We start from the raw sequence: 27,550 nt of genomic DNA, 5'->3' as shown, positions 1-27,550 counted from the left end.
TCAGCCCCATCAAGATGCTGCTTGCTTGATGTGGGCTATGCTCACTAGCCTTGCAGCCATCCTGAGATTTCTCCCAGTGCTATCTCTAACAGAACTCTGCTGCCCAAATCCCAATCCTTTGTTTTAGCTGGATTTATTCCTAGAGTCATCCTTTACCACTCTGGAAGAAAGAAGAAGCAAGGAAGGATAAACCCAAGGGAAAAATCACACTGGGGACATGTTGCTTGCTACTGCCCGGAGCAGTGCTCATAGCTATTAGCTCCTTGCCTTACTCCCTGTGGAATCCCCTGCCTCCTGCTTAGGTCTCCAACTGTGGTGGGTGACGGCCTCAGACCCCTGCTACTGCCCCAGTGCCTTGGAAGGAGAGGCCAAAGATTCTCAATCAAAAGATCGTTAAAACAAAGCTCCATCCCCCCAAATGCCAGAGGCCTTGACTAAGGCCCCATTGTCACTCTTGGGGAGTGATGGGGCTGTGCCTGAGCTCCCCCTGCAGGTTAACATCTCCCACCCTTTACTCTTGCCTCTTACTTGCTCAAGCCCCAGGATATAGATAACCCAGGTTCTTCCCAAAGGCCCTGTTGAGTATAGTAAAATACATACACAGGGTTCTTTTTTACTCTATTAATTTAAAGTTTTGGGAGGAGTAACAGGGACAGGAGCTGGGCTTAAGTTTATTTTTGAACTGTCTGTAAAGTAGGCTTTCCTAAGCAAACTATCAATATTAGCAAGATTGTGAAGGAAATGCTTAGCCCTTTAAGTTCAGGCTCTTTGTTCATGGCCAGCGCATCTCTGAGTATGAATATGGTTTTTGAAAAAAAAATTTTATTTATTTATTTTGGCTGCACCAGGTCTTAGTTGCATGGCACGTGGGATCTTTAGCTGGGCATGTGGGATCTAGTTCCCCAACCAGGGATCGAACCTCGGACGCCTGCATTGGGAGCCCGCTGTCTTACCCACTGGACCACCAGGGAAGTCCCCATGAATATGATTTGAAAATGGTTTTCCACTTATTCAGCTACTGCTTTTGCAAAAGTTATGTGTCAAGAAAGGATGGAGCTGTTACCCTAGGATGAAGCTCTGGAATAGAGTCTGGGTGAATGGGTCATTTACTTCTTTTTTTTAAAATTGAAGTATAGTTGATTTACCATGTTGTGTTAGTTTCAGGTGTACAGCAAAGTGATTCAGTTATATATATATAACTTTATATATATATATTCTTTTCCCTTATAGGTTATTATAAAATATTGAGTATAGTTCCTTGTGCTATACAGTAAGTCCTTGCTGGTTATCTATTTTATATGCAGTAGTGTATATATGATAATCCCAAACTCCTAATCTATCCCTCCTCCCCACTTTCCATCATTTACTTCTGATTATAATGATCCAAAATTGTTCCTGCCAAAAGGAGACAGAAGAATAAGTCAATATTTCCCCCCAGAGAAGAAATATAGCTTTATTTTGTCCATTTATTTTTTATTTTTTTTGCAGTATGCGGGCCTCTCACTGTTGTGGCTTCTCCCACTGCGGAGCACAGGCTCCGGACGCGCAGGCTCAGCGGCCGTGGCTCACGGGCCCAGCCGCTACGCGGCACGTGGGATCTTCCCAGACCGGGGCACGAACCCGTGTCCCCTGCATCGGCAGGCGGACTCTCAACCACTGCGCCACCAGGGAAGCCCTGTCCATTTATTTTTAAAAAATACTTATGTAGATAAGTCAAGCAATTATGGACACATATAAAGGAGAAAGAAAAAAATTACCTAATATTAACCCAGAGTCAACAACTCTTTTTTTTTTTTTTTTTGGCTGTGTTGCATCTTCATTGCTGTGCGCGGGCTTTCTTAGCTGTGGCGAGCGGGGGCTACTCTTTGTTTCAGTGCGCGGGCTTCTCATTGCGGTGGCTTCTCTTGTTGCAGAGCATGGGCTTTAGGCGCGTTGGCTTCAGTAGTTGCAGCTCGTGGGCTCAGTAGTTGTGGCTCGTGGGCTCTAGAGCACAGGCTCAGTAGTGGTGGTGCACGGGCTTTGTTGTTCCATGGCACGTGGGATCTTCCTGGACCAGGAATTGAACCCGTGTCCCCTGCATTGGCAGGCGGATTCTTAAGCACTGAGCCACCAGGGAAGTCCCTGAATGGAATTTATTACATGGCTGTACCATGTTACTTAACTCATTATTTTTTCCCCTATTGTGATTGTTTTTCTGTTTTTTGCCATTATAAGAAATGCTCTAATGAACATTTTTGTACTTACATTCTTACAAGTAATTATCTCCTTATTATAAATTCTGGAAAATAATTTCTATGTCAAAGGGATACATACACATTTTACATTTTGATACATAGTGCCAGACTGTATTCCAGAAAGTTCATACCAATATTCTCTCTCACTAATCATTTCATGAAGGTCTTCATTTCTTTACATCCTTGCCAACACTGGATAATATCAATACATGATATGAATTTAACAGTTCTGATTTTAAATGGGTGTTTGTGTTCCTCTAATGTGGCTTCTTAAGATGTAGGTTTCTGAGCTGAACTTGGCATTTGAGGAGGGAAGGTGGCCTCTGTCTTAGAGCATTTAGATCTAGTGCAACAAGCCATGTGGCCACTCCCCTGATTCCAGCCAAGAATCCTGTGACAGTGAGTGTATGCATGTGCAGGCTCATTGCTCATGGTCAGGGTCAGGGTTATGAAGGAGTGGCTTGTGCTCCAGGGAGAACTGAGTCAGTAGAGAGGCGAGGTCCACTCACTTATTAGCTAACACGTATTGAGGACCAAAGGTCAGCCAGGCACTGTGCTAAGTGCTTTCCACATGTTTTATTTAACCTCTGCAAAAAGACCTACTATAATTAACTTCATTTTACAGAAGTGATTTGGAAAGGTCAAGGATCAGGTATTAGTACAACTAGTAAGTAGCAGAATCAGTTCTCAAACCTGGGTCTGTTTGACGTTCAAACCCATGAAAAGACTTTAAATATAGAACACCAGGGCCCTGGCATGTGGTCAGAGTGTCCTGCTCGGTTTTGCTACTTTCTACCAAGGAGTTGTTCTGGCTGTGGGTAAAATTAAATAATCCTATATATAGAATGGGGCATAGGGAATTTTCTCCCTTGTTTAGTTAAGTATGTTAATAAGGTTGCTCAGAACATTTTTTCTTCACAAGCTAATGTGTTGTAACCTTGGACACCCCATGGAATCTACCACTACGTGGAGAAGCTGTTCTGATGAATTTAATGTGTATCCAGCCAAGATTCTAGAAGTTTATTTATTTATTTTTTTAATTAATTAATTTATTTTATTTATTTTTGGCTGTGTCAGGTCTTAGTTGCGGCAGGCAGGATCTTTGTTGAGGCATTTGGGATCTTTCGTTGCAGTGCGCAGGCTTCTCTCTAGTTGTGGTGTGCGGGTTTTCTCTTCTCTAGTTGTGGCCCGCAGGTTCCATAGCCCGTGGGCTCTGTAGTTTGCAACACACAGGCTCTCTTGTTGAGGCATATGAGCTCAGTAGTTGTGGCACATGGGCTTAGTTGCCCCGCGGAATGTGGGATCCTTGTTCCCCGACCAGGGATCGAACCCGCGTCCTCTTCATTGGAAGGTGGATTCTTCACCACTGGACCGCCAGGGAAGTCCCTCTAGAAGTTTAGAAAAGGGCTGGTCTGTAAGCATTAGGAGGTAGCAGGGGATTAAAAGTCAAAATCGTGTCATACTCATCTCAGTGATACAGGGTAGATACATCGAGACATCATTAAGGCAATTGATATCTTTGACAATCTCTGTGGAAAAGATAGAGAATTGTTGATTGGATGATGGTACAGTTAGACTGTAAAGGGAGAAAGGGTGTGGCATAGTGATTAAGAATAAGGTCTGAGGGCTTCCCTGGTGGTGCAGTGGTTGAGAGTCTGCCTGCTGATGCAGGGGACACGGGTTCATGCCCCGATCCGGGAAGATCCCACATGCCGCGGAGCGGCTGGGCCCGTGAGCCATGGCCGCTGATCCTGCGCGTCCGGAGCCTGTGCTCCGCAATGGGAGAGGCCACAGCAGTGAGAGGCCCACATACCACACACACACACACAAAAAAGAATAAGGTCTGAGAAGCCAGATGTCTGGCTTCTGATCCTGGCTTTTGCACTGCTTAGCCTGTGTGACTTCAGTCCAGTTAACCATTCTATGCTTCAGTTACTTCATCTATAAAATGGAGATAATAATAGCATCAACCTCTCAGAGTTATTGTGAGGATTAAATAAGATGGAAAATAATCAGTAATAAATAATGAAGTGTTTAGAACAGTGCTTGGCATGTGCAAGATGACATGCAGGAGTTATTGTTATTAACAATCATTATAACAATTATTGTTATTAGGCTGTTGAATGATTGTACACAAAGCAAACTGATTAATGCCTATAGTGACTCATACAGAGCTAATCAGTATCTAGAAACTCCAAGTCTTTTCTATACCACTGCATCTTTGCCTTATAATACTTGGAGGCCTTATTTCTAGCAGTCTACTGAAAAATTCATTTTTCCCACTCACTATCTTTGAGGAGTCTGAGGCAAGGGGACAGGCTGGAATATGGCTTCTGTGTTAAAGGTATATATATAAACGCATTTTACAAATTCCTCAGTGGAATAACAAAATCTTGATAAGCTAAAATGATGGATCCAATCTAGGAACACATGTTAGATCCTGCAGTGTTGAAATCATTTCTAAAGTTTGTACTAGATTGAGACTGATTTTATTTTATATTACTTTTAAAAATCCTTTCTTAACAGTTACCAAACCTCCATGATTCTGTTATCAACAATTGTTTGTTTTACTGGTTTCATTTCTTACCACGCTTTGTTGTGTTTTATGATGTCTTCCCCTTTCTTGACATTATTTATTCTGATGTTTTTCACTGGCTCGAGTATTTTCTCAAAATCTTTTTCAGAAAGGAAATGTCAGTAGTGTAGTTCTTGAGATCACTCATGTTCTAAAATGTCATTCCTTTGCTTAAATATAGCACGATGTTTTGCTCTTTTCCTTAGAGCTCTATAAATATTACTCCAGTGCTATCTAGCATTTAGTGTTTCAGACAAGAAGTCCTGGGTCAGATTGGTTCTCTTTTCCTCATAGATTACCATTCCTTTCTCTCAGGAGGTTTATAGATTTTTCTCTTATTCCATGAAATTCAGAATGACTCATTTTTCAACATTCATGCCTGTCACCTTAAAAGGCTATTTGGATTTGAATACATAAGCTGAGAGATTTTTCTCTTGATATTAATTCTTATACATTTACTCCATTCTCTTCTGTAATTCCTTTTAAATAGTATTGAATATTTTGGGTCTGTCCTCATATCATTTTTTTGTCCCATAGTTTCTATCTTATATAATTAATATTTCTATGTGCTTTGGAGAATTCCTCAGGTTGAAATTTGTGAATTTATTTTCTAGCAGTGACCAACCTATTATTCAATGCCTCCATTGAGTTTTTATTTTTGGCATTCATATTTTGTTTTTAATTTCCAAGACTTCCTTGTTTTCTCAGAACCTCCCCTCTTTTTCATTAATACAGTATCCTCTTAACCTTGTTTGGACTTCACAGTCTCTTCGTATGTCAAGAGTGTCTTGGTTATTTCTTACTGCATAACCCCACTCCTCCCACCCCACCATTACCCCAAATTTAGCGGTTTAAAACAACAATTTATCATTTGTCACAATTCCATGGCTACGTGGTTTTGTAATGTGTAGACATAGTCAGCTGGTGGCTGGGCGAGGCTGGACTGTGCTGGCAGATGAAAGAAGGCCTCTCTCAGGTCTTCCCTGGTAGCCCAGTGGTTAAGACTCTGTGCTTCCACTGCAGGGGGCAAGGGTTCGATCCCTGGTCGGGGAACTAAGATCCAGCATGCCACCCGGTACAGCCAAAAAAAGAAGGCCTCTCTCACACATGGCTCGGGCCTTGATGCTGGCTGTTCACCAGGCCACTTTATTTCTCCTCCATGTGGCCTCTGTCTTCACATGGCATCTCATCTTTAGGGCCTCTCTCCCAAGCACGGATTTTCTTCAGCATGGACACTGGATTCTAAAAGAGGGAAAGAGGGGGAACTTCCCTGATGGTCCAGTAGTTAAGACTTTGCCTTCCAATGCAGGGGGTGCAGGTTCAATCCCTGGTCGGGAAGCTAAGATCCCACATGCCTCACGGCCAAAAAACCAAAACATAAAACAGAAGCGATATTGCAACAAATTCAATAAAGATTTTAAAAGTGGTCCACAGAAAAAAAAAAAAATCTTAAAAATAAATAAATAAATAAATTTAAAAAATGACGGAAAGAGGAAGCTACCAGCCATCTTCTCAGGCTGGGTCCAGAGTAGGCACTGTATCACTTCTGCCGAGTTCTATTGGCTAAGGCAAGTCTCAAGACCAGCTCAAGGGGAGGGGAAATGGTTTGCATTCTTGATGGGAGGAGAAGCATACAAGAAAGGAAGGAGAGGAATTGTTGACAGCTATCTCTGGAGCTGATCTCCCACAGAGTTCCCAGAGTTTGCTGCACTAAAGATGTAGGTTGATCAGAATTGGTAACTTGGGTCTCCTCCAGCAACTGAATGAATTACTGGTTCCCAGACAACAATCAGGAAGGGATGAGGTGTTCCTTGGTCCAAAACCAAAAAACAAACAAACCAATATAAAGAATGTAGTGAATTTTAATAAAATCACACTAAACAATTTAAAAGGATTCTGAGATTATATTCTTCCTTTTGGGGGTGGGTTGTTAAAATATTCTTTTTTTAAATGAAATCATAGTGCTAGTTTTTTTAAAAAAAAGCCTTTACTGGCAAAATAGAATATTGGCCACCTTATATCAGTCCTTCCAAAATGACTGGTCTTTGAAATCCCAGAGTCTGGGAACAACCAGGCTTTCTTCAGTCACAATGCCCCCCTGTCCTCTGCCCCCCGATGGTTCTTGCAAATATCCTGGAAAAAGTCCCCTTTTCCTTAAGGTACTTTTCTTTCTCTAAATGAAATTGGTGTGTGTGTGGCTCTGATGGAGTTTCCAAAGTTTTAAATTTTGTTCACTAAGCCAGGTCTGGGGGGAAAAGACTGCTAACTGGCAGAGAGGTTTCTTTTTCAGCCTCTGAATTATTGCGTGGTTTTTACTCCTGGACCTGGTACCACTGGCAATCTTCAGTCAAGGGGAAAAGTCGGCTAAGGAGCATGTCTTGTCCTTCTTAAAGGCTATTTTAAGCCCTTCCAATCTTGGTAAAATTAGCGAGACCCTTCTGAGTTATGTTCTTTACTTCTTGCTGCATTGTCCTATGCTCATGAGCTGGAAAGCATTTTTCACTCTGGTCTAAATTGTTTTGTATTAGGAGTTCTGCTTCAGATATTTTAGTATGAGGTTGAGGCTATCCTTATTTTATAGTAATTGAGTTGTGTTTTTTTTTGCGGTACGCGGGCCTCTCACTGTTGTGGCCTCTCCCGTTGTGGAGCACAGGCTCCGGACGCACAGGCTCAGCGGCCATGGCTCACGGGCCCAGCCGCTCCGCGGCATGTGAGATCTTCCTGGACCAGGGCACGAACCCGTGTCCCCTGCATCGGCAGGCGGACTCTCAACCACTGCGCCACCAGGGAAGCCCAGTAATTGAGTTTTTTTAGCATACTTTTTTGGGTTCATTTTGTTGGGTTATTTGTTTTGTTGATACTTGTTGGTTTTTGTAAATTTTCAGAACACATTGACAGATATTTATTGAGCACCTCTTAGGGCCTGTGATGTGAAGGATACAGGAGAAGAACTCTTAAGGAGTAAAATAAAATTCATGATACAATTACAAACAAATGCATTCACTTATAAGTGTAGATTGTGAATGTGAGAAGTGGCTGTCACAATGTTCCCCCACTTTTTTTCTTTTTTCTGTTTTTCTGTCTCTTATATTGGGGATGGGTCTCAAGACATAGACGAGTGTGAGGTTTCCGGCCGGTGCAGGCATGGAGGACGGTGCGTGAACACTCGTGGGAGCTTTGAATGCTACTGTATGGATGGATACTTGCCAAAGGGTGGGCCTGAGCCTTTCCATCCAACCAGAGATGCCACGTCGTGCACAGGTGGGTTTCTGCCAAAGATGCAGCATCCGAAGGTGAGAGTCTGTTGGTGGTGACTTTCTCCTGCTCTGAGCCTAAGTCTGTGGGTCTGTGTTGGGGATGTGTGTTGGATCTGTTCCTTTGTAACCTATGAAATAAAATAACAGTCAAGATAGAAGGGGCTATATTAAAAAAGCTAAAATTAGTATGTTTTGGGGATTTTGAGTAGTTAATAGATATTCAGATATTAACCATTATGTTAGATAGTAAACAGAGCTGATCTGGTAAGAGCCACCATCTCAAAAGTGACCAGGGAAGTTATAAAAGCCTATATATCTTAAGGTATTGTGCAATTCAGATGTTTTACTTTGCTGGGCTAGGCTTCTCCTCTTTAGTTAGTATCAATTAGTGAGGGTTGATTGCCAAATCCTTTCAGTTTTGTGCATGTATAGATGCTATTACCTGTGGAAGGCCAGAAGAATGAATAGAGACACTCACTGGAAACATGCCCAGAAGTCATGTGGAAATGAACCAGCCTATTTAAAATATGGCTCGGGTGTGTATAGGTGAGGGGAGAGGGCATGAGGTAGAGGTGGAGAGAGATTATGAATTTTGAAAATTCACATTCATATAGTAATGAGTTTGATGTTAATTTGTTTTCAGAAATAGACTGTGGCACCCCTCCTGAGGTCCCAGACGGCTATATCGTAGGAAATTATACCTCTAGGCTTGGCAGCCAGGTTCATTATGCTTGCAAAGAAGGATTCTTCAGTGGCCCAGAAGATACAGTTTCAAGCTGCACAGCCTTGGGCACATGGGAATCCCCGAAATTAAATTGCCAAGGTGAGTTTTCCAAAGGTCCAGCTTCCCAGCTTACACCATCTTGAGATTGTTTTCGTATTTCTCTCTAAATCTCTCTTTGGGGTACTGAATGAATTAAATAAATCCAATAAATTCCTATTGTTTCTAATAGGTTTTCAGTTGATTCTCTTGATATTTATAGGAATAATATTTTATCATCTGCAAATAATGATAATTCCATCTTTTGTTTTTCTATGTTTATAAAAGTTATATTTTTCTCTTGACTGACCACTTAGCTTGTGTTTTCAGAACAAAAATTTAAGTAGTAGTATTGACTTTGAATATTCTTTTCTTATTCCTGACTTTCATGGGAGTGTTTCATTATTCATTCATGATCTTGGCTTTTTGATGTTACATACATCTATTTATATTCTTATGTACACTGAGAGAGTGCTGGGAGCCAAGTGCTGTTCTAAGCACATATATATATATATATATATATATATATATATATATAGACTCATTCAATTACAATATCCCTATGAGTGTGTGCTATTATTATCACATTTTACAGATGGGAAAACTGAGGCATGGAGAAGTTAAGTAATTTGTTTGAGGTTATCCAACTAGTGATAGAGCTGAAATTTGAACTTAGAATTCTAGTTTCTGAGATTGTGTGCTTAATCACTCTGGTATATTGCTTCCATTTTTGTGATGATGTTGGCTTTTGGTTTGTTTCTACTTTTGGCTTTCTCTCTCTTCATCAGTTCACCAGTTTTTGACTATATGTACATAATATTGAGGAAGCCTTCATCTATTCCCATTTTACTGGGATTTAAAAAAAATCAGAAATGAGTAATTTTATCACGTCTTTTAGGCATGTATTAAGGTGATCATATATATTTTTTCTCCTTTTAACCAGTTATATGCTGGCTTATATTTCCTGATCAATACTAGCTGCTGGAATGGATTCTTCTGGGTCTTTGGTGTTTTTTTTCTTTTAATCGGGATTATATTTGCTAAATTTTACTTCGAAGTCTTGCATTGATATTCATAGGTGAGATTGGTCTATTTTCCTTTTCTATGCCATCTTTGTTGGTTTGGGTATTAATGCTATTCTAAATTTTGAGGAAAGAATGTGAAAACATTTCCTTCTTTCTCTATTCTCTGGAATACTATAAATAGGATTTTTAAAGATTTCACCTAGAAAACCATCTGGATGTGACACTTAGGGAGAGGCAGTCCTTGGGATAGTTAAAAAAATTAATACTTACTGGTCCTGTTTAAGTTTCCTATTCTTGTTGATATCCATTTTGGTAATTTACATATTCTAAGAAAAATCATCTATTTCAAGTTTATTTTCAAATTTATTTGTAGAGAGAAGTGTAAGGCACTCACATTTTTGATTTTCTGTAGTTATTTTATAATAGTGAAATATTGAAAACAATTTCAAATGTCTGTCGATAAGGAAATTGGTTAAATAAATTATAGCATGTACATAAAGTGGATATTTTGTAGCCAATAAAAATTATGTTGGGAAGAATCTTTACCGACATAGGTAAGTATTAACAGTATACTACTGAGTTACAAACTGTATGAATAACATGGTCTTAAGTTTGAAAAATGTACATGTAAATGTACATGAAAATGTTTCATATGTACATGTATGTTTATGAAAAAGTTTAGAAAGCTATGTATCAAAATATTAACCATGGTAGTTGCCACTGGGAGGGATCCTGGATGATTTTTTTTTAAATAAATTTATTTATTTGTTTTTTACTTTTGGCTGCGTTGGGCCTTCGTTGCCGTGCCTGGGCTTTCTCTAGTTGAGGCGAGCAGGGGCTACTCTTCATTGCAGTGCGCGGGCTTCTCATTGCGGTGGCTTCTCTTGTTGCGGAGCACGGGCTCTAGGCGCTCAGGCTTCAGTAGTTGTGGCACGCGGGCTCAGCAGTTGTAGCTCGAGGGCTCTAGAGTGCAGAGTCAGCAGTTGTGGCACACGGGCCCAGTTGCTCTGCGGCATGTGGGAATCTTCCCGGACCAGGGCTCGAACCTGTGTCCCCTGCATTGGCAGGCGGATTCTTAACCACTGCGCCACCAGGGAAGTCCTGGATGATTTTTATATTTTATATACTTTCTGTATTGAAGGAATTTTTTTTTAATGTATTAGAAAAAGTAACAAAGTTGTTTCCATTTTGGAAAAAAGAAAAAATAAAAGTTTTCAGTGAATTTATTGCGTGCATAGCTAAGAAACCTCAGTGATGCACTTGGCTAAGCTAATCCTTTTGATATTGATTTGCAATTCAGGCTCTAAACACATTCTGATAATTATCATCCTGCGGGTTAAGAAATTCTAAACGTACAATTGAGTTCTAACATTATCTTTCCATGGATCAATTGAAATACAGAGCTTAGATTAAAATGTGCCATAATGCATATCAAAGAACCCCCTAGAGATTTATATAAGAAGCTCCATATAAGATATTTTGTATTACTTTGAAAATCAGTAGTCATCCGGATTATTGTACTGAGAATGTAGAAAGTTAATTTAGAGGAGAGGGCTTGTTCCATTTCCCAAAGAACTGTCATTTAGCAGGTCTTCACTTCTTTTTTCCCTCCTGTCATAACTGTTCCCTTCGCCTGCTGACACCCTCCCCCTTCTTCCTCCCCCGTTTCACCATATGGCCACCGGCTTCTCCTGGCTGTGCCTGCTTCTCTCTAAACACACCCCTTCTTATTTATCCCTCATTCTTCTTTGGGGCTTCAGAATCTGGGCTATGTGCCAGCCGGCACTGTATTTTTAGCTCAGCGTTATGAAGCCACAGGAATTGGGAATTCCACTAAAAACACTAGCAAACTGTGAACTTGGATGCTGAGGAGCAGGTACTTTTGAAAGGAGCAGCCGTGCGTTCCAGACGGCAGCGTGTGTGTCCGGTAACAGACTTCCCCATCAGAGAAGACACAGCTGGAAGCTCCTGTTGTTTGCCTTCTCCCAATGACCGTGTCCCTGGAGGCTCTGCTGCTGCCTTGGGGGTGGGGGTGGGGGCATTGTGACACAAGTTCTGCACCTAAGCAGGCCTCAGACGTGGATGTTGGGAGTGAGGATGAAATCTTCCAAAATGGGTAGGAATTTGTGGAAACATCCATCACACACTTCCATCCGCTCTCTGGAAAAGACACAATCTCTAGCTTGCATTTCCTGTTATTTTGCTATTATTATTACTTTCTTAAACATTTTTCTGCTGAACATTTTATTTTTCTAATTTATTTATTTTTGGCTGTGTTGGGTCCTCGTTGCTGCGCACGGGCTTTCTCTTGTTGCGGAGCGTGGGCTCTAGGCACGCGGGCTTCGGTAGTTGCGGCACACGGGCTCGGTAGTTGTGGCTCGTGGGCTCTAGAGCGCAGCCTCAGTAGTTGTGGCACACGGGCTTAGCTGCTCCGCGGGATCTTCCCGGACCAGGGATCGAACCTGTGTCCCCTGCATTGGCAGGATTCTTAACTACTGCGCCACCAGGGAAGTCCCTTATTATTATTATTATTTTTTGATTTTCAGAGAAGGTGCCAGTTGTAAGTGACAGCTTAAAGAATTTGAGTTTTTATAATTCAACCAAGCCAGGAGCAAGGTGAGGGAATCACTTTAACTGTGTTATCATTAGCAACAAATCCAGAGTCCAGCATACTTGATAGATCCTGTGACTAGGTAAGTCTGGAGTCTGGGAGCAGAGTAAAGACAGGTACACCACGAACTGTTCTATAAGGGTGAACTCCTAAGTATCATGTGAGAAGAATGGGTAAAGACTAAGAGAGTTCAGGTGGGGAGATTGGGTGGTTCGTGGAAGGGGTGGCATTTGTGTTCTTCCCTTTGGTAGTTTGCCTCCCATGGAAGGGTACAGTGATGAGTGGTTTGCAGTGTAGGCAGACCGGTTGAGGGTTCCGGGACTGTCTTCCAGATTTTCTTCCCATCCTTTTTGGGGCCTTATCTTCCTTTCGGGCTGGGAATTCTCACCAGCAATGTGTCTGGTACTGAATAGTCCCTTTAAGAATCTGCTTCCAAGCTTCCTACTTCTTCTTAAAACCTTTCTAAAATCAGTGAAATGACCACTGCACTTAGAATAAAATCCAAACTCCTAACCATGGGTTTTGAAGCCAACAGGGGTTTGTCCTTTTTGGCTTTTATACAGGTTACGTCTCCCATCATTCTCTCCCAACCAGTATGTCAATCTCTTATCAGTTTCAGGGCCTTTTTTTTTTTTTTTTTTTTTTTGCAGTACGCGGGCCTCTCACTGTTGTGGCCTCTCCCGTTGCGGAGCACAGGCTCCGGACGCGCAGGCTCAGCGGCCATGGCTCACGGGCCCAGCCGTTCAGCGGCATGTGGGAACCTCCCAGACCGGGGCACGAACCCACGTCCCCTGCATCGGCAGGCAGACTCTCAACCACTGCCCCACCAGGAAAGCCCAAGGGCCTTTTCTCTCTACTTGAAATAATTGCCAACCTGTTTTAAAAATTGTTATTGTGGTAAAATACACATAATATAAAGTTTACCATTTTAACCATGCTTAAGTGTACAATTCCACGGTATTAAGTGCATTCACAATGTTGTGCAATTAACACTGCTGTCCATTTCCAGAACATTTTCATGATCTCAGAACAGAAACTCTGTACCCATTAAACAAGAACTCCCCATTCCCTCCTCCCTCTAGCCCCTGGTAACCTCTGTTCTACTTTCTGTCTCTGTGAATTTGTATTGTAGGTACCTCATATATGTGGACTCATACAATACTTGTCTTTTTTATATCTGCTTATTTGACTGAGCATAATATTTTCAAGGTTCATCCATGTTATAGCATGTATCAGAACTTCATTCCTTTTTGTTTCCTTTCAGTTTTATTGAGATATAATTGACACACAGCACTGTATAAGTTTAAGGTGTGCAGCATAATGATTTGACTCACATATATCATGAAATGATTATCACAATGAGTTTAGTGAGCATTCATCCTCTCATACAGATACAACATTAAAGAAATAAAAAAATGATATTTTTTTCCTTGTGATGAGAACTCTTGGGAATTACTGTCAACAATATTCATATGTCATGTTGTACATTTCATCCCTAGTACTCATTTATCTTATGAGTGGGAGTTTGGACCTTTTGAAGAATATCATTCCTTTTTCAGGCTGAATAATTTTCTACTGTATGTGTACACCACATTTTATTTATTCATTCATCTGCTGAGGGAGACTACCTGCTTTCTGCACAGGAAGCTCCTTCTCATCTTTCAAGTTTCAGCTGAAATGTCGTCTCTGACATTCTCTTGCTTAGTACCCAACACGTAAGTATATTATTTATCACTATTTTCATAGTTTTTATCAATCTGCCCTACTGGGCTGTAAATCTGGGAGCTCAGTGACCATGTAGTCTTCTTCAGTATCATCTCTTCAGCACCTGGCACAGTGCCTGGCATACCTAAGGCCTGTAGAAGCACTGTGAATCACCCCAAAAGGTGGCCCAGATGATGGCAGGCATAGTGAAATTGGCTTCCGGACTGCGTCCCAGCTTGTCCTGTGGCTGAGCCTTGCTGAAACCCTGGCACGTGGGCTTCAGTAGTTGTGGCTCGTGGGCTTTAGAGCGCAGGCTCAGTAGTTGTGGTGCATGGGCTTAGTTGCTCCATGGCATGTGGGATCTTCCCAGACCAGGGATCGAACCCGTGTCTCCTGCATTGGCAGGCAGATTCTTAACCACTGTGCCACCAGGAAAGCCCTGTTTATTGGTTTTTGATTCAAATGTTCTATTTACAGCTAGAACATTAAAACAAAGAGTTTTAATGTTATTTTTTTTAAAAAAAGAAAGATTCCTATGCAGCTCAAAGCATCAAAAACCATTTCACCTCTGTGAATGGAAGATCTTTTTAAGAGACATGCTGATAAACTCGTGTTTTTTTCTTCCAGCACTCATGCTTTTACCTACCCTATCACCTCCTCTGCAGTTTCTGAAGTGTTCAGATTCTAGCCGTTTCCATATTAGACACTATTTGTTGACAGTAAGTGTTTTAATGTGAAATGGAAAATTTTCTTTTTCCTCCAAATGATCTATGAATACGATCTGAAGGAAATGTATTATTAGTTGAGGTTAAAGTTCATGGGAAACTTTAGAATAAAAAATCCATCAAAAAGTAATTTTTTTCTTTCTCCTGTCTTAAGGGCAAGTACACTTTTTGTTACTGAAGGGCTTAGTTACAGCCGTTAATAAGCTATCGACACTTTTGAGAATGTGCTTCAGGGAATGCTATAACCCTCCCATTTCCTTCTGATGACTGTGATAACATTGTCTAAATTCAAGTAGCCACATATTGCGATGTTAGATTCCAATGCCAACATCAGTGATGTACGTAATTTAATGCCCAAGTGATCCTGGATTGAGGGTCTAACTAAATTTGGCCAAACTCAGAACATGCCATAAAGTGCATGAAACTTTGTCATAAGGTTACACTTTCAGCCTTATTCCTTAGGCTGTATTTCTTACATATAAACTTCACCAAAATTAATGTTCCTAATGATATTAATAACTCACATGACTACAGGAGATATTCTAAAGATATAGAATATAGACACAGCCCACAAAGAGCTTACTGTTAAGAGGGGAAGAGAATATTTTTATAAATGAAGAAAGTATAGGTATAAATGCTGAATTATCAGATCTAGAACATGAATGTAGTGTAGACTCTGGTATTCATCTGCCTAGACTGTTTGGGCCCTTACCACCTACCGTGTTGCACTAAATTCCAGGTGTTACATAAACCTTCTGATCTGATCCTGAGGCACAATAGAGACTTCTTCCTATTATTGTTGGGTAAAGATGAACACTGGCTTTAATGTGATTTTCTTCCATTTTCGTACTTGTATCTGCCCTTTTACTGGAGTTTTTCATCTAGTAGTTTATTTTTCTTGGAAGATCTTTTTTTTTTCCCTTTGCTCAATATCAATAAGTGGAATAGGTCAATCATTTATTCCCCCAGCATTTGGCAAAATGTCTGCCTCAATTTATAGACATTATTGGTCATTATTTTTTCTTTCTCAGCTTGGTATTTTTTGGTCTCTAAAACAGTCTTAGATTAAGCCTTATTTTACTCTGTTATTTCAGTCATCAATCACATTATTGTGCTGATATGTATAATAAATAGAAGTCATTGGTGATACAGTCAGTTGTTGATTAGATCCCATAAATTGCCTATACCTTTCATCAAACAGATTTCCTTCTGGAATATTTTCTTGGGTAGAATTTTTTTTTTTTTTTTTTGCATTACGTGGGCTTCTCACTGCTGTGGTCTCTCCCGTTGCGGAGCACAGGCTCTGGACGCGCAGGCCCAGTAGCCATGGCTCACGGGCCCAGCCGCTCCGCGGCATGTGGGATCCTCCCAGACCGGGGCACGAACCCGTGTCCCCTGCATCGGCAGGCGGACTCTCAACCACTGCGCCACCAGGGAAGCCCTCTTGGGTAGAATTTTAAAGCTAGCAGTGAGAATAAACATTTTTACCTTCAAGATATGAAACAGAGTTACAATATCAATGTGGTCCTTGAAACTGGCACAACACATTTACCCCCAGGGAGACAGACCTATTTTGAAGTTGATTATTTGAATAAAATCACAGATAATAGGATACTAAGGAAAAATTCCCAGTCATGTTCATAATTAGTTGACTGTATTCCTGATGCAGATCCAAACGTTGTTAATAATGTAATTAGCCAGAGAAACGTGTGCTTTAATGAACACCCCTATGCATATGCAATACAAAATTTGTGCTGCTTATTATTATTTTTCTTTCCTTTGGATGTTAACTGTTTTTAAATGTCTTCTTTCCTTGTGATAGTGATATTTTTATTACCTATTGCAGTATCTGTTGGATTGATTTTTGAATATGTCTTAATAGGGATCACCTGCTTTCTTGGGTACCATTTGGTCTGAGTAGAAGTGGCAGTGGCTGCCATCTCTCTTAAGCATGGTGGGAATATCTGTGATGGGCTTATGTTCCAGGCAAGACCTGGGCCAGACCCCCATGTCATAGGGTTAAACATCAGTACCAAGAAGACTTCAGGGCAAATACAGTGGCAGAGGAATTCCATTTCCAGCAGCTCTCTTCTCTGGGAAAGTTCTTGGAGACAAGATTGGGGCAGAGGGACTTGTCATAGAACCCTTCCAGACTGATGTAAATGCTTTTTTTTTTTTTTTTTTTTTTGCGGTATGCGGGCCTCTCACTGTTGTGGCCTCTCCCGTTGCGGAGCACAGGCTCCGGACGCTCAGGCTCAGCGGCCATGGCTCACGGGCCCAGCCGCTCCGCGGCATATGGGATCCTCCCAGACCGGGGCACGGACCCGTATCCCCTGCACCGGCAGGCGGACTCTCAACCACCGCGCCACCAGGGAGGCCCTAAATGCTTTTTCATGCAACCTTTTCTTCTGAGGTTTTAGCTAAACTATAATATGGTCAGTCCCAGTCAGAGCCTAGAGTGGACCCCTTCAGTGTGAAGCTGCCCAGATATAATGGACCTGGACTTTGGGGTCACAAAAACCATGGTTTGAATACTGGCTCTGCCTTTTTTTTTTTTTTTTTTTTTGGCTGCATTGGGTCTTCGTTGCTGCGCACAGGCTTTCTCTAGTCGTGGCGAGCAGGGGCTACTCTTTGTTGCCGTGCGCGGGCTTCTCACTGTGGTGGCTTGTCTGTTGCAGAGCACGGGCTCTAGGTGTGCGGGCTTCAGTAGTTGTGGCAGGTGGGCTCAGTAGTTGTGGTTTGCAGGCTCTAGACCGCAGGCTCAGTAGTTGTGGCAGACGGGCTTATTTGCTTTGTGGCATGTGGGATCTTCCTGGACCAGGGCTCAAACCTGTGTCCCCTGCATTGCCAGGCGGATTCCTAACCACTGTGCCACCAGGGAAGCCCCGTGGCTCTGTCTTTTAGTAGTGGTGTAATTTTTGAATGTGACACACTCTTAGGACCTCCATTTTTGTATCTATAAACTACATGAGAAAAACCCATCTACCTTGCAGTAGGGCTTTCTGTGAGAAATAAATGAGACAGTGTATATCTAATAGACTACCTTGTGTTTAGTAGGATTTTGATGCATGCTATTATAATTAAAATTATTGCAGTTTAAACAGCTTTCCCAGAATTCACTGGTACAAGACTGATATGTATTAGTTTTTGTGGGTCTTTTTCTCAGCTTTCATCTACTTGGTGTCTGGTAGCTATGAGTTACCTCTTTTGGATACAAAATATAGAGGTAATGTGTTCCTGTCTTGTTATATATACTTACAATTTACTGATGTGTGTTTCCTTCCTCAGGGGTTGTGATCATATCGAAGTAACATATATTGCATCTTGAACAATGATAAAGTAGTAGCAAGCTACCAGTGAACAACTCTTTATTATTTACTATGTAAAAACTACTATTGTAAGTAGGCATTGTGGGGAAGCAAGGGATTATAAGATAAAGATTCTGCCCTTTAGGAACTGTCCATATATTGGGGAAGACATAGTCATTAAAACAAACCCACAGGGGGCTTCCCTGGTGGCGCAGTGGTTGAGAGTCCACCTGCCGATGCAGGGGACACGTGTTCGTGCCTCAGTCTGGGAAGATCCCACGTGCCGCGGAGCGGCTGGGCCCATGAGCCATGGCTGCTGAGCCTGCGCGTCTGGAGCCTGTGCTCCGCAGCGGGAGAGGCCGTGATAGTGAGAGGCCCGCGTACCGCAAAAAACAAAACAAAACAAAACAAAAAACCTACAAAATCCTCAAGGAGGAAATAAAGGTCACATGAATAGGATAGATAAGTATTTTGATTCTACTGCTTCTCTCACTCTCACATCCAGTCTATCACCAAGAACCTTGTTCTGCTTCCAAGATGCATCTCGAATCCATCCTCTTCCTTCCATCTCCGCCATCACCTCTCAAGTGCATCCAAGACCTCATCTCTCTTTCTGTTGGGCTACTGCTGTAGACACTAACTAACCTCTCCTTTTACTCCTGTTCTCCCATCCCTTATCTACCCAACAGTCAAAATGGTCTTTTAAAAATCTGTCAGATTATTTCATTCCCTCGCTTAAAATCCTCCAATGGCATTCCACAGCTTTTAAATAAAACCCAGGCTCTTTCCTAAGGCTTACAAGGCCCTCTGTGACCTGGCTCTGGTCTTCTCTGCACCTTCATCTCATGCCACTCTCCCTCTTGCTAACTGTGCTCCAGCCAACAGGTTGCATTTCCCTTTCTGGAGCATATCAAGAGCTTTCTCGCCTCAGGGTCTTTGCATTGGCTATTTCATTTGATTGAAATGTTCTTCCTCTGGTCCTGGACAGGACTGGTTCATTCTCATCCTTCAGGTCCTAACTCTGATGTTACCTCCTCAGAGAGCTCAAACCGTTCCTGACCACTCTATTTAAAAAGTCTTTCCTATCCTATCACGTTATCTTTCCTCCTATATAACATTTACTACAATCTGCAATTACCTTGTTGATTTATTTTTTTGTCTAATTATTCTCCCCCTAAGTTCTGCAAGGGCAGTGATATTTTCCATTTTGTTCTCTGCTATAGTGACTAGCATAGTGTCTGGCATGTACTAGGTGCTCAGTAAATATATGAATAAATGAACAAATGAACATAGCCCACGAAAGTTCAGAGGAAGAAGGGATCCCTGTATTAGTCATGGAGCAGATTCATCACTGGGAAGGATTTTGCTAGGTCTGAGGGAGATAAGAGTGTACCTCGAGGAGAGAGAGAGGATGAGCAAGGTGGAAGGGGGTAGAAAGGGGGCATATACTGTAGGTTTTCAGAGATGCAGATGCTCTTGAGAGGCAGTGGGTGTAGGAGAAGGAATCTGAAGGATGTGGATTCTGCTCCTAGCCATCACATGACTACCTATGTGACTTTAGATGTTTTATTTAGCCATGTTGAGCCATTTTACCTGTAAAATGGGGGAAATAATCTCTCCACAGAGGGTTACTGTAAGAAGTAATGATATATACTTGGGGCCCTATTGGGATGCATATGATGCTAAATGGTAGCTATTCATACCAATATTTAATTTAGATTCTCAGCTGCGGGTATGCATACAAATCAAATTTGCAGCTTTGTAGAAATGTGGATGCCAAGAACCCAACTCAGTACTACTCATTCAGAAGAGTTATCTCTGGGTGAGGGTGGGGATGTGTGTGTGAGACTCCAGCATGGATGATTTTTCAAAAGCTCCCCAGCTGATTCAGATTGTATAGCTATTGTTTAGAACCATGTGTTTAATCCAAGCCACTCCGGAATCCTCTCTAAATATCTCCTACCAAGGGACTGTCCAACTCGAATAGCTCTGTGATAGGAACTCACAGAGTTGGGTCCAGATTGCCTACCACTGGACATCTACCTGAGTCCCTAGAGAACAGGCTATTGATTTCTTATCTACCCCCAAGTTAATATTAATTTAAAAAAATCTTGGGACTTCCCTGGTGGTGCAGTGGTTAAGAATCCGCCTGCCAATGCAGGGTACACAGGTTCGATCCCTGGTCCCTGAAGATCCCACATGCTGGGGAGCAACTAAGCCCGTGCGCCACAACTACTGAGCCTGCGCTCTAGAGCCTGCTCACCGCAACTAGAGAAAGCCTGCGTGCAACAACGAAGACCCAACACAGCCAAAAAAAAATCTTGTCGTCCCAGCTAAAGCCACCATGCCTTCTATTATTCTTGGTGATGTCCAATATAGGAGCCAATTTAGTTATCTTCTGTACTCTTATTCCTTTAGTATCTATGCTTCTCCCCTAATCCGACTATCTGTCACCAGGTTCCCTCCCATATCTCTCCAATATGCTGTTTAGAATTCCAGCTTCAAGGTCCATAGACCTGCATAAACCTATACCCTCAATCTATTCACTGATGATCCCTCTAATTTCCTGCTGTAACTGAACCCTGGCTTAAACTAGATGTTTTTGATGTCAACAATCACTGGGCAGTCTTAGGAAACATTAACCACCTGTTCGGTTGGTTGCTCATGTACACACAAATATACTCATGTCTTGGAATGTTTTGGGCCAGTAAACATGTCTAAAGGTTTGATGTTGGGAAAACATTCTGAGGGCCAAGGGGTCTTGTCTTGTGTCTGGTCAACATGTATGAGAAGGGAACAAATTCCTATGAGCAAACATGGGACTTGAGAGATAGATAGGGTTGGAGGATTTATTTAATGACCACCTCATTCTGGTCCCATAACTGCTCAGGATTTGCATCTGCACTGACCAGAGCTTAACTCTTTTTGAAAAATCTCAGAGCCAAGTGACTGGTCAGGTGGGTTGAGCTGTTATATTGAGAGTCTTATGATAACTCCAATGACAACAGATGAAACCCTGCTCCCAGAGGCCTCCCTCAGGGAAGTAACTCTGGGGTTCTAGAACAGACCAAACATCCATAAGGGGTTGGAGAAGAGTACAATTACAGTAAATCTGCCAATTCTGTATCAGAAGCTCATTTAAGAGAAGCCACATATTTCTAATGCCGTGAATGGTTAATGGGGAGTTGGGAACAGATGATAACATTTTCTCTGTTTTTGTATGCTTTATCTCCATAAATGGACTCATATTTTAAAAGTCTGGATATCAAGAGTGCTTAATTTTCTTGGCTTTCTGCAGATGGGGGAGAAAACTAAAAATCAGAATGAAGGCCAAAAGTTATGTATTTTTCTTTCTGGATTTAGGTATAACTGGATTACATTTGCAATTATTATGACTACTTTACTTTATATTTTATATTTATTACGTTTTCTTGAATAAAATTGTGTCTATGAGCTCCCCACTGCTGTATGGGAAATTTAGCATGTTTTATTTCTTCTCTTCACTTCGCTGCTCAGATTTTATTGAAATCGTTTGGAATTTAATTTTCAAATTATTAATTTTTTCACATTTTTCAGCCTTTATTGTGTTCTAGAATCCTTTATTGCTAGTTCTGTCCAGCTCTACAGTCACACTTAAATGATTATGGAGACTTACCTGTACATCCTGCTGGTTTCATTGCTCACTAGTGTTTCTTCTAAAGCCCTGTCCTTCTCCTTTCTTAGGGTATTTATTCTGATTCATTTTTTTTGTTGTTGGTCTGAGGTTATTTTTAAACTTTTTTCCAGAAAAGATACATGTATAGATTTTTTTTAAATTGTAAATATCTGAAAATGACTCTTTTATTCTTATATGAAGTAGAGTTTGGCTGGGTCTAAAATGGTAATGTCATAATCCTTGTCCTTCAGATTGTTTTCTGTAAATATTCCAGTGTCTTCTGGTAGTCAGAGTTGCAGAGAAGAAATTTCATGTCAATTTTATAATTCCAGGTTTGTCTCCCTCTATGCAACTGATTTATTTTTCTTTGAAAGGTACATATATATTGAATGTTTAGACTATAAATACTTTCCCCATTAATTTGCTTTAAAAAGTCCAGAGATTTTGTATATATTTCATTTACTCTTCAGTTAGCAAAAAAAAAAAAGAAACTACATTTGCATTATTATCTACTCAGGAGTTAATGATCTGAAGATACATACTAAAAGGTACCAGAAAATCTTAATATGTAAAATAACCCTGAGATGGATTATTTCATTGACCAAGGAATTCTCTATAGTATAAATAATCTCATAATTGGAATATTTTCTATACATGCATGTTAATAAATTTTATTAAACTCAGGGATCTCTATTTTCCTTACTTCTGAACAATCTTATTTTAAATACCTGCAACTGGATTATTTGATGGGGTTAGTGTTTTCTCTTCTCCCATATAACTGGACTCTATCATTACTAAATATTTATTTCTAAAAGGTGAATTATGGTGTAGAAGTCACGGGTCATAACAAGTGCTGTGCTACTTCCCATTGCAGAGATCGACTGTGGCCGCCCTCCGGAAGTGCAGCACGCGGTCCTAGTGGGGAATCACAGCTCCAGCCTGGGCGGTATGGCTCACTATGTCTGTCAAGAGGGCTTTGAGAGCCCTGGAGGAAAGATCACTTCTGTTTGCACAGAGAAAGGGATCTGGAGAACAAGTACTTTGTCATGCACAGGTATAGACTCCATTCTGTGGGTCTCCTGTCTCGTGGAAGCAAACAGCAGAACCTAAAACCTTCGATTGCTTACCCTGTATACTGCCCTGGCTGTGCCATTTACCTGGGCAGGTACCTGGCTTTAGGTTTGTCAGCTAAACCCTGAAGATTCAGAGGGTGGATTGGGAAAATAAGTTGGATAGGAAATTTTATGCATCTAATCTTTTGAAACCCACCTTAAATCACAGTGATTCCTCTCTCTTCTGCTTGGTTGCCAGAGATATTTTTCGCCATGAACCATTTTCTTAGGGGGGAATACTTAAAAGTCCTAATTAAGCACATGTTGACAGCTTTTCAGAGAGAAGGTGGTGTAATGTATATCGAGGTTTTTAATGTTTATTTTTAATTGTGGTAAAATATGAACAACATAAAATCTACCATCTTAACGATTTTCTCAGTGTTAAGTATATTCACGTTGCACAACCAATCTCCAGAACTTTTTCATGTTGAAAAACTGAAACTCTATACGGGTTAAACAGTAACTCCCTACTTCCCCCTTCCCACAGCTTCTGGTACCACCATTCTGCTTTCTGTTTCTGTGAGTTTGACTAATTGACCTCATGTAAGCAGAATCATGTAGTATTTATCCTTCTGTGACTGGTTTATTTCACTTAACATAATGTACTACAGGTTCATTCATGTTGCTGCCAATGGTGGGATTTCCTTCTTTTTTTCTGGCTGAATAGTATTTTGTAGTATATATATAAACATTATGCTTATCAATTCATCCATTGATGGATGAATTGTGTTGCTTCCACCTTTTGGTTATTGTGAATAATGCTGCTGTGAGCACGGGTATACAAATATCTCTTTGAGACCTTGCTTTCAATTCTTTTGGATATATACCCCCAAATGAAATTACCGGTGAGAAGGAGTTTTGATACTTCAGTACATATTCTAGCAATGCCATGTGTTAGCTCTGTGTCATTAGGTAAGGCATTATTCTCTCAGAGCCTCAGTTTCCTCATCTATAAAGGGGAGAAAATAAAACCTGCTTTTCCTACCTCAAATAGTTGTTGAGAGGAAATCAAATGAGATAATCTATGCGGAGCATTTTGAAGTTTAAACCACTGTGCACATGTTAGGTCTTTTACTGTAATTATTAACCTTGCTTGAAAAGGATCTTCTCATGAGTCAGAAGTGTAGACTTCCACATGCTTTATTTCACACCTCGGCCTCCAAGAAATAAGATGGGAAAAGGCAATAGTTCTTAGGTTTGTGGTGGTTGGCTGTGGGTGTGACAGATGGTTGTCACCTGGTCTTGAATGGCTCTGGGAATTTATTTCAAGCTGTTAACTTGCTTGGCTCTGAAGACAGATCTCTGAAGAGTGAAATCTCTAGGTAGCTTTGGTCTAGGTCTCTGGCTTGATTTTGTAGCAGAATTATGGAAGAATGTCTTAGGTGTTGCCAATCAAAGTTTTCCATAGGAAAGTCTAACCAGAGCAAATACCACATGCGGACTGCTGGTGATTATTTGTCCACAGAGGAATGGTTCATGACCATCTTGGGGTTAGGAATTTGATGAAATCTCTCAATTTGTTCAGTAGATGTTTATTTAGCATACACTGTGTGTGAGGTACTTTGCTGGACACTACCTTCTTGTAATTTACAGGGCAATAGGGTAAATAGACTTTTCTCCAAAGAAATGCACATATGGATATACATATAATATTTTACAAAATCATGGACCTCTGAAGGCCTTGGGTAAAGCATCTCTGGAGTAGATGAAGAACTTAGCTCTGCTGCTGAGGCCCTGCCTGTGCCATGCATTTCCCACATTCAGTTAATCTCCACCACAATTGCAGCAGGCTGTAGGCTAGAGATTGCAATCATAGTAACAAGGAGAGGCAGACACGGATGAGAACCCAGAGATCGAGTTCGGCCTTCTCTTAGGTCCCATTGACTTGCCGAACTTGCACAGAGAAGCAAGGGCAAACCTGTAACTAACGCCAAGGACTCCAGAGTCCCAGCCTTCATACTTGGGGACATTGAGAAGAGCTAATGCCGTTTTGAACCAGACTGATAGTCATTCCAAACTATTATTGCACCTCCAGCAGCACCTCTAAGAGTTATTTGGAGGAAGTGAGGCAGCTGCCTCGTGGGTTGCTGAATTCAACATCTGGGGAGGTGGTCTTGGCCCAGAGCTACCTATGGAATCCCTTGGTCAGAGAGCTGGGCCTAGCTTCTGGACCCTCAGCCATTTTCTTCATTGTTCAAGCTGCTGTGCCTCCACCATTCAGAATTCAGTGGGGGTACCAGGATTAGTCACTCCATGAAAAACCAGTGGATCTGCATGGGGCATAGTAAGCTATTAATTAGCTGATGCTTATAGAGCACTTTGAAGAACAAACATGTTATGTAACTGCTAATTATAATTACCAACCTCAGCCTGCCACCGTTCACAAAATCTGTGGCTCCAGCTGCAGCTGTTTCCATGGGTTTATGCAAGCTTTGATTTAAGGAGAGAAAAGGCTTTCTCCCTGAGGGCTGTGATCTTTCTGAGAGGAGGCCTCTATGCCCTCCATCAAGATTGGCAGCTAAATTCAATTTCCGCAGATAAAGGGGGCGATTTACATGCTGATTAATTCATGGCACAGTGCACATGATCGCTGGGTAGGTAGGTACGAGAGGCTTCTGGAACTGTAGTGAGAGATGCCGATTACCATGGCTCTTGCTCAGCTGCCCTCCCTTCCTTCTTTTTCCTGTTTTTCACCAACTTCTTCACACCTCCCCTTCTGTCCCAAATCTCTCTGTGTATTTTGTATTTACCTCCTTCAATGTTCACTTTTGGGTTTTTTCCCCATCTTCTTTTACGTTTCTGCCTAACCTGTGAATGCCTTGTACCCCTGTCCTTTGTTTTCATTCTGTTTACCCATCTTTTTATACATGAGTGTTTCATTCTAAATTGGGTAGAATAATTTATCTTCACTTTACGTGAGTTGTTGTTAGTTAAAAATATTTTTGGAGTGCCTATTTCTTTGGATTAATAGGACAGATCTGTGTGTATGTGTATATATATATATATATATATATATACATATACACACACACACACACATATATATTTAATTTTATTGAAGTATAGTTGATTTACAATGTTGTGTGAATTCTGCTGTACAGCAAAGTGATTCAGTTAGATCTGTATATGTTTTTAATGGAGTGTGAACTCCGGCAAGGTGGTGGGACTTTTTTTTTTTTTTTTTTAAGGCCAGTTTAGACTGGAAACTCCAGAGAGCTGAGAATTAGGCAATTACTTTAGTGTCTGGAAAAACCCCAGGTGGAAGCTTGATGTTCAGTGAGTCGGTTTACCTCAAGATCAAAGGGACTGATTCATTCTTGATAAGACTGTCCCTGGCTTTCATTCTGCACAGGTCGTTTGGCTTTTTACGTTTAGAATCTGAGTTAATAATGATGAAGTTGACGCTCACTCACTCCAGGCTCTCTAAAGAGCAACATCTCTATGGAAACACAGACTGGCTGCTGGGATCCTTTCTGGGCCCCTCACCCGACTCAGGGACCGAGTCCAAATGCCTCCAGGCCTCCTGTTAGCTCCTGCCCCTTCTGTTTTGTTGTTGATCCTCCTCTTCAGCCCAGTGAGTGCTCACTTGCAGCTAGACAGATTTCAGATAGAAGAGAAAGGTCAGCTGGAATAAATGGGCACATTTATGCAAGTAGCCACATGGCTGGGATTTGTTTGAATTTGTGCATACTGTTTAGACCGTCAAGCATTATAGCTACCATTGATCGTGCACCCACTTAAACACCCACGGCTCTGCTAGGAGCCTTGATGCTTGATTTCATTTTGTCCTCAGAAAAACCCTGTGAAGTATTGATATTTTCATTTCATAGATGAGTAATCTGAGACTGAAAAAAGTTACACAACTTTCACAGGGTCTTTCAATGACTAGTAAATGGCAGAGACAGAATTTGAACTCAGGCCTTTAAACCTGGAAAGCCCACAATCTGTCTCCTGCCACTTTCCTAAGCTTGAATTATTTGTAGACCACCCTGACAATGTTTGCCAGAACAAAAGTATTTTTTAATTTAATAAGTTTCTTAAAACAACTTATGTTTAAAACTTAAATTTTTAATTTAAATTTATTGATCAAGGACACAGTAATATATGTGATATCATGAGTTTGATGAACACCTGGGTTTTTTCAAATATACACAAAAATCAATACAAAGCAAACATATAAAAATGTATTCATGTGCCACCAAAAAATCATCCTAAAGTGTATAACGCATTTTAGGAAAGCACTACTTTAAGCCATGCTGCTTCTACCTATTTTAATGATTTAAAAAGAAGAAAGGAAGCATAGCAAAACACTTATAAACACTTATAGCCAAACATGCATTTATTCAAAGTTGTCACCTTGGGAAGCCATACCCTCATTTCAGTGATGCTGCTATTATCAAAGTGTGTTGGTTTTGTAATCTATTTGGGAATTGCCTTTGGAGGTAGTTTATGAGTCATATTAGAAGACTGGTCATATCACTTTTGAAATCAGTTACTAGAAATGACATTGAGCTTGACATTCTGTTAAGGTCTCTTGAATTTATTCTGTAGGACCTTTTACTGTTTTCAAAAGTAGAGAAAATG

The 27,550-nt window shown here is 41.0% G+C and overlaps 1 protein-coding gene across 1 annotated transcript in view; it reads left to right on the top strand.

Moving 5' to 3' along the window:
* SUSD1 (sushi domain containing 1) overlaps positions 1–27,550 on the top strand; it is a gene marked incomplete at its 5' end in the record, with an annotated part of 113,328 nt that overhangs the window by 16,288 nt on the left and 69,490 nt on the right. Inside the window, 3 exons of the mRNA XM_079706884.1 lie at positions 7,918–8,070; positions 8,710–8,889; positions 22,729–22,908. Coding sequence (XP_079563010.1) covers positions 7,918–8,070; positions 8,710–8,889; positions 22,729–22,908 — 513 coding nt within the window. The remainder of the gene's footprint in view (positions 1–7,917; positions 8,071–8,709; positions 8,890–22,728; positions 22,909–27,550) is intronic.

This window comes from Hyperoodon ampullatus (assembly GCF_949752795.1).
Source record: "Hyperoodon ampullatus genome assembly, chromosome: 6".
Taxonomy (NCBI): domain Eukaryota; kingdom Metazoa; phylum Chordata; class Mammalia; order Artiodactyla; family Ziphiidae; genus Hyperoodon; species Hyperoodon ampullatus.
The sequence above is the reverse complement of the archived record's forward strand: the minus strand, read 5'-3'. Positions and strand labels throughout refer to the sequence as shown.